Source organism: Macrobrachium rosenbergii, chromosome 19, assembly GCF_040412425.1.
Source record: "Macrobrachium rosenbergii isolate ZJJX-2024 chromosome 19, ASM4041242v1, whole genome shotgun sequence".
NCBI lineage: Eukaryota > Metazoa > Arthropoda > Malacostraca > Decapoda > Palaemonidae > Macrobrachium > Macrobrachium rosenbergii.
In genome coordinates this window covers 3800834-3809156 of record NC_089759.1, presented here as the reverse complement: position 1 = coordinate 3809156, position 8323 = coordinate 3800834, and the positions used below count along the sequence as shown (strand labels likewise).

At 36.6% G+C, this 8323-nt stretch overlaps 1 protein-coding gene across 3 annotated transcripts in view; it reads left to right on the top strand.

Moving 5' to 3' along the window:
* The window catches only part of LOC136848566 (secretin receptor-like), a 192030-nt gene that overhangs the window by 134687 nt on the left and 49020 nt on the right, over positions 1 to 8323 (top strand). For all 3 annotated transcript variants that reach the window (XR_010856046.1, XM_067120856.1, XM_067120855.1), the window contains exon 6: positions 7883 to 8027. Coding sequence is in view for 2 of the 3 variants with exons in the window: in XM_067120856.1 (XP_066976957.1) it covers positions 7883 to 8027 (145 nt within the window). In the remaining variant the exon portion in view is untranslated. The remainder of the gene's footprint in view (positions 1 to 7882; positions 8028 to 8323) is intronic.

Below are 8323 nucleotides of genomic sequence, written 5' to 3'. Positions count from 1 at the left end.
TTTTATAAACAGTTGTCATTAATTAGCCTTAACTTCGCAATAGGAACAAATGAAGAATCTCTAGACTGCAAATTGAATTGAATTGAATTGACTATAGAATTTAGGCCAAGGGCCAAGCACCGGGACGTATGGGGTCATTCAGCGCTAAAACGAAAATGGACAGGAAAAGTCTGAAAGGTGCAACAGGAGGAAAAACTCGCAGTTGCCCTAAGAATACTTGTTAGGAGAGGGTGGAAAGTAAGACGGATGAAAGAGAATATGAAAGGAGGTACAGTAAAAGGAGCGAAAGGGGTTGCAGCTAGGGGCCGAAGGGACGCTGCAAAGAACCTTAAGCAATGCCTACATAGGAACGTTCGCCGTAAACATTTTTGCCGTAGGAAAACTCGTCCCAGGAATTTTCGCCGTAGGAAACTTTCCGTATAGGATTTTTGCCGTAAGACAATTTCGTCGCATTTTTTTTTTCGATACCCTTATCTTGAACGGTCCCTTTTGGAGTAATGTCCAATTTAATGTGCGAAGTACCTTGTTATCAAGTATTTATGGTTCACACTATTGTTCCTTCGATTTTAACATTTTAATAAGCGAAGTATACCTTGCTATCAAGTATATCTGATTTTTGCATTTTGAATAACGAAGTACCAAGTTTCTTTTTTTTTGTTCCTTGTAAATGTTATCATAATTTGTTATAATTTGTGAATTATTTGATTGTGTTCCAAACATTGATTTATTTAGGTAAGGATAGAAAAAAAAAGCTTTGTATACACAGGACTTCATTTTTATAAGTATTACTTGACATGTCTTTTTTACAGGGTCAAACATCAGAAAAGAAATTAAAAAGTAAACATTTATTTAAAAAATAAAAGAATAAAAATATATCAAATTAACAAAGAAATAATTTAAAATGTGTGCAAATTCCAAGCAATGCTTTGTAAACAATGTGTTTTTTGCGTTAAGTTAAGCATACCTTAGTTTAACCAGACCACCGAGCTGATTAACAGCTCTCCTAGGGCTGGCCGGAAGGATTAGATTGATTTGCGTTGGACTGCAAGGAAGCGTTTTCCGCTGAAGTCTTGCATTGATATCAATATATATTTTCTTCATTTGTGCTGCATCTCCTCGATCTAAATCACACTTTTTCCTTTTTGCTAATGTCTCTTCCTTTTTCAAATACGCAATTAGTTTCCACAAATTTGGGTGCATGTTAGTCATGGAGCTCTGTACTGCATTGTGGAAGCCTTCTACGCTGTTGTTGGTTCTGATCATACCATTCCGGGTTCGTTCGAAGACATTCCACAATTCAATAGGAAAAGGTGGCTGCATTCTTCGTGTTCGTTCACCTCGACCCCGCTCTCCTCCGAAATAGTGAGTTTCAAAATATGATACAAATTCTTGGGGAAAATCATCATCGTCAGTCAGTTCAAGAAAACCATCAATAACATCACACACACTGGCAGAAATGCTAATGCAGTGAAGCACTTGATTTTGTTGTTAAATTCTGCGTCCGTAAGACAGCGTGACTTTAAACCTATATCCACAGTGTGGCGATAGATATTCGTAGCCATATGAAATAGACAACCTGTTATATGTGTTGCTGGAAATATATCACAGAAAGCATTGATAATTGTTTTCTCGAAATCAACCACTAAGGTTTCGGGCTCTAATGATGGTGTAAGTCCTCCAAGGCGCTAAAAAATGGAGACCGGACAATTTGCCGTAAACAAATTTGCCGTAGGACAATTGATTGTAAGACATTTTGCCGTAAGAAAACTTGCCGTACGGATATTTTGCCGCAAGGACATTTCGCCGTAAAATGTATATGCTTTGTCTTGTATAGATTAAAAAAAAAAGAATGAAGAAAGAGAGTGAGTGATTGAGTGAGTGAGTGAGTGAGTGAGAGAAAGAGAGAGAAGGGTCGTTATAAATTTTGACACCCGTCGTTAAATGTTTAAATGAGGTCATTACAAATTCGGTAGTTTACCATATTTTTATTTTGTTTTTTTCTTAAACCTTTGTATTATCTACTTTTATCACTTGAAACTTAAACCCCTACGATGCCGTACACTATCAAAAAGCACCAGAGGTTGTGATAAGCTCGTAGATGATTCCAACTTCATTTACAGGCAAGAAAGAGAATGTGGAGGCAAGGTTTATTGGAAGTGTGTTGAAAAAAACTGCAAAGCAAGAGTACATACAAGACGGAATATTGAAGAGATTTCAATCTGTAAAACTGTAAGTGAGCATACCCATCCAGCGAACCCAAGCAAACATAAAATGCAAAAAACAATTGCACATATGAAAGAAAATGCACTGAAATCCCAGCTAGCTTCAAGATCATTGATTGGTGCTGCATGCGAGAATTAGAAAATGCAGGACGCTCTCTTATGCCATCAACTTCAAATTTGTCAAGAAACATAAGAAGATGGAGACAAAAAGAAGAAAAGGCCCTCCTATTCCAAGAACAAGAATCGGTTATGTAATTCCCGAAGAATTTGCGTGTTTACAGAACGGAGAAAGATTTTTACTTTATGATAGTGGAATGGAAGATGAAAACAGAATGTTGATCTTTGGTACGATTGCAGGGTTACACGATCTAGAAAGACATACAAATTGGGCATGCGATGGAACATTTAAGGTTTGTCCTGAAATCTTCTATCAGTTATATACTCTACATGTCAACATAGGACATGCATGCATCCCACGAGTTTACGGTCTCCTTCCGAATAAGACTAAGGAATCTTACAATACGTTTTTTCAAAAGGTTAAAGATTTACTCGAGGCCCTAGAACCTGAAAATCTAATGATTGATTTCGAACCAGCTAGTTTTTTAAGTTTTTCTGACATTTTCCCTTCTGCAAATGTAACAGGCTGTTATTTTCATTTCTGTAAGAATGTTTACAGAAAAGTGACAGATATTGGGCTTAAGGTTCGATATCAAAGTGATTGTGCTTTTAATACAAAAGTAAAGTGCCTTATGGCACTTGCATTCATACCGCCTTCAGACATCATTGATGCATTTATAGAGTTGGTTGATGACGATGACTTACCACAAGAACTAGTTGCATATTTTGAAACTCATTACATTGGGGGAGAGAGAGGGAGGGGACCTCGTCGTCGTAGAGTTTCTCCAACTTTTCCTATCGAACTTTGGAATGTTTATCAAAGAACCCTAGATCAGCTGGCTAATACCAACAATGGAGTAGAAGGGTTCCATAATGCGCTTCAAGCATCTGTGACCAATACGCATCCAAATTTATGGAAACTCATCAATGTATTGAAAAATGAAGAATATCTTTCTAAAAAGAAGATAATCGATGCAGAAAGAGGTGAAACAGCAGTCAGAAACAATACAAAAATGTTTATAAGCGCATACTAAGTATTGTCAGAGGTTATGATCAAAATGCAAAACAACATTATTTACGAGCAATTGCTATGAACTTACATGATTTTTAGCTTTGAATTTTTTTTTAGAAAACTTTTTAAATAGTGTGTGGTCTTCAAATTTGCCGTAGGACAATTGATTGTGAGACTTTTCGCCGTAAGAAAACTTGCCGTACGGATATTTTGCCGCAAGGACATTTCGCCGTAAAATGTATATTTTAGTTTTTAGCTTATTTCTTTTAGAGATCAATGTAACTATATTCATATAGTTATCTTCAAGTATATTTATCACTTTTCATTGATTTTCATGTATTCATTTAATTATAATTATATATAAGAAAAGGATAAAAAAAAATGAAGACCACACACTTTATTTAAAAAGTTTTCTAAAAAAAAATTCAAAGCTAAAAATCATGTAAGTTCATAGCAATTGCTCGTAAATAATGTTGTTTTGCATTTTGATCATAACCTCTGACAATACTTAGTATGCGCTTATAAACATTTTTGTATTGTTTCTGACTGCTGTTTCACCTCTTTCTGCATCGATTATCTTCTTTTTAGAAAGATATTCTTCATTTTTCAATACATTGATGAGTTTCCATAAATTTGATGCGTATTGGTCACAGATGCTTGAAGCGCATTATGGAACCCTTCTACTCCATTGTTGGTATTAGCCAGCTGATCTAGGGTTCTTTGATAAACATTCCAAAGTTCGATAGGAAAAGTTGGAGAAACTCTACGACGACGAGGTCCCCTCCTCTCTCTCCCCAATGTAATGAGTTTCAAAATATGCAACTAGTTCTTGTGGTAAGTCATCGTCATCAACCAACTCTATAAATGCATCAATGATGTCTGAAGGCGGTATGAATGCAAGTGCCATAAGGCACTTTACTTTTTGTATTAAAAGCACAATCACTTTGATATCGAACCTAAGCCCAATATCTGTCACTTTTCTGTAAACATTCTTACAGAAATGAAAATAACAGCCTGTTACATTTGCAGAAGGGAAAATGTCAGAAAAACTTAAAAACTAGCTGGTTCGAAATCAATCATTAGATTTTCAGGTTCTAGGGCCTCGAGTAAATCTTTAACCTTTTGAAAAACGTATTGTAAGATTCCTTAGTCTTATTCGGAAGGAGACCGTAAACTCGTGGGATGCATGCATGTCCTATGTTGACATGTAGAGTATATAACTGATAGAAGATTTCAGGACAAACCTTAAATGTTCCATCGCATGCCCAATTTGTATGTCTTTCTAGATCGTGTAACCCTGCAATCGTACCAAAGATCAACATTCTGTTTTCATCTTCCATTCCACTATCATAAAGTAAAAATCTTTCTCCGTTCTGTAAACACGCAAATTCTTCGGGAATTACATAACCGATTCTTGTTCTTGGAATAGGAGGGGCCTTTTCTTCTTTTTGTCTCCATCTTCTTATGTTTCTTGACAAATTTGAAGTTGATGGCATAAGAGAGCGTCCTGCATTTTCTAATTCCTCGCATGCAGCACCAATCAATGATCTTGAAGCTAGCTGGGATTTCAGTGCATTTTCTTTCATATGTGCAATTGTTTTTTGCATTTTATGTTTGCTTGGGTTCGCTGGATGGGTATGCTCACTTACAGTTTTACAGATTGAAATCTCTTCAATATTCCGTCTTGTATGTACTCTTGCTTTGCAGTTTTTTTCAACACACTTCCAATAAACCTTGCCTCCACATTCTCTTTCTTGCCTGTAAATGAAGTTGGAATCATCTACGAGCTTATCACAACCTCTGGTGCTTTTTGATAGTGTACGGCATCGTAGGGGTTTAAGTTTCAAGTGATAAAAGTAGATAATACAAAGGTTTAAGAAAGAAAAAAACAAAATAAAAAATATGGTAAACTACCGAATTTGTAATGACCTCATTTAAACATTTAACGACGGGTGTCAAAATTTATAACGACCCTTCTCTCTCTTTCTCTCACTCACTCACTCACTCACTCAATCACTCACTCTCTTTCTTCATTCTTTTTTTTTTAATCTATACAAGACAAAGCATATACATTTTACGGCGAAATGTCCTTGCGGCAAAATATCCGTACGGCAAGTTTTCTTACGGCAAAATGTCTTACAATCAATTGTCCTACGGCAAATTTGTTTACGGCAAATTGTCCGGTCTCCATTTGAAAGTGCCATCACAAGCCCAATCTTTATTATTAGCAAGGTCCTCTAACCCAGCTTGAGTGCCAAGCACTAAAATTCTATCCGGTTCAACTTCACCACTATCGTACAATAAAAAGTTCTCCTCACCATTTTCAAGAAAACTATATTCTTCAGGTATTGTATACCCACTTCTTCCGGTTGGGATCGGGGGAGCTTGGCTTTTCTTCTGCCTCCAACCTCTAATACTGCGAGACAAATGCGATGAGGTGGGTAGCAAAGACAATGCATTACCATCTAAACTAGATGAAATTTCTGCAATTGACGACCGTGCAGAAGTTTGTGAATTAGTGGCTAATGATTTCAATTTTGTTTTTGCTTCATACATTTTTGGTTTTGATGGATGAGATGGATGGCAATGCTCGCCAAATGTTTTACACATAGCTAAATCATCATTTTCCAGCACGGTATGCACTCTAGCTTTACATTCTTTATTTTCACATTTCCAATATGTTTTTTCACCGTATTTTCTATCTATTCTGTAAACAAAGTTAAGATCGTCAACTGATTTCACACCGCCTCTGGTACTTTCCACTTGATAGACCATTGTTATGGGTTGGCTGCACAAAAAAATATTGTCGAATAAATAAAGAAAATTTAAAAAGTTTAACTCAAATTAGGTATTCAATTTGGGTATTTTGATTATATAATAAGGTAACAGTAGTAGGTTCCAGATATCCTTGAAAACAAAGTACTTCGCTGATTAAAACGTTTAAATCGAAACAACAATAGTGTGAGCCATATATAATTGATAACAAATGCTGCGAAATGGTCTTACGGCAAAAATCCTATACGGCAAAGTTTCCTGCGGCGAAAATTCCTGAGGCGAGTTTTCCTACGGCAAAAATGTTTACTGCGAATGTTCCGGATATTGCTTACAATGTGTTGGGGTGAGCTTAAACTGAACCATTCCGCGAAGGAGAATGATGTGTCTATTTCAGACCCTAGAAATGCATATATATATATATATATATATATATATATATATATATATATATATATATATATATATATATATATATATATATTATATGTGTATATATACATATATATTATATGTATATATACTTTTCTCTCATTCTTCATTACATACCGGCTAGAGTCACAACTGAAAGCACTAAATCACTTTACACAAATGAAATCCTACAAAATACCACAGCTCATATTAGTGAAAAAGTGGGACTTAAGACCTAAGTTTCTTAGTTGGTTGGAGCAAATACAAAGTCCATACCAGGATCTTATACCCAATAATACAGTAGCCTACTCTACCAAGATTATGTCTACCTTTGGAGAAGGGCTTGTACCTTTATAAGGTTGGATTAATTTGAACTAACCAACTAAGACTTAGAGACTGTTTGGGTACATCTAAATTGTAGTAAAACATGTCAAAGACACAACAGCAGATTGTCTCACACACATCACAAACAGGTTGAATACAAGTCAGTAACTTGTATATAGTCCTAACAAGTGCTTCTTATGATTAGTCAGCATTTTCTATAGATTAGTTTTCCACTTGTGGTTGGGGACTTGTCCTCAACATGTTTGTGATATGTACGCAACAAGTTGGTAACCTGGGTTGACAACATGTTTTGCTGCAGTGTGGATGTAACATATTGGTAGTCGTAGCCAGTGCCTCATATGACTGGCCAACATTTGCCAAAGATTCGTTCTTCACTTATGGTTGATGACTTCTCTTCAACCTGTTTGTGAAATGTATGCGATAAGTTAGTGATGTGTGTTCAAGACATGTTCGCTGCAGTGTGGAGACGCTGGTATTGCACACATATCACAAAGAGTTTGCATGCAGGTCAACAACTTATCACTAGTTCTAACCAGTGCCTCAAGTTTCATTCTCCAATCGCGGCTGGTGACTTGTTTTTAACCTGTTTTTGACATGCATGTGACATGTTGTCAGAGGATGTTGAAGACATGTTTCTCTGCCGTGCGAAAACACCTTTAAAGGCGCGTCCTATTGCTCAAATAATAATTTTTATATGGTTATCCAGCATTTGCCAACACTTTCTCCATTTACAGTCAGTGACTCGTCCTCAACTTGTTTGTGACATGTGTACCATAAGTTGCAACATGTTGATGAAATTCTGCTGTAGTGCAAATAGTAATTTCTGCCTCATTCTGTCGCTCCAACAGGCACCTGAGGTGCCTAAGGAACACACTCCACATGCACATATTCTGGTGACTTGTCCTTAACCTGTTTGTGACATGTATACCAAAAGTTGGCAACAGGCTGATGCCATTTTGCTGGAGTGCGAATAATAATTTCTGTCATTCTTTCCCTCCAACAGGCGCCTGAGGTGCCCGAGGAACACACTCCACATGCACCTATTCCTGTCCTTCATATGCCGTGCCGTCAGCGCCCTCCTCAGGGACCCCACTGCCTTCCTGCCCGAACTCACTGCCCAGGATTACGAGGAGGCCAGCGTCACGGGGGTAAGTGTACTGAGTTATTTAGCTTCTCGTTGGCTTAATGTTAGCGTGAATCTGTTGCTCAGTATCTTCCGAGATGGTGTGATATTTCTCCGTGATATTTCTCAGTTATAATTATTATTATTATTTATAAGATGAATCCTATTCATATGGAACAAGCCCACCACAGGGGCCACTGACTTGAAATTCAAGCTTCCAAAGATTATTATTATTATTATTATTATTATTATTATTATTATTATTATTATTATTATTATTATTATTATTCAGAAGATGAACCCTGTTCTTATGGAACAAGT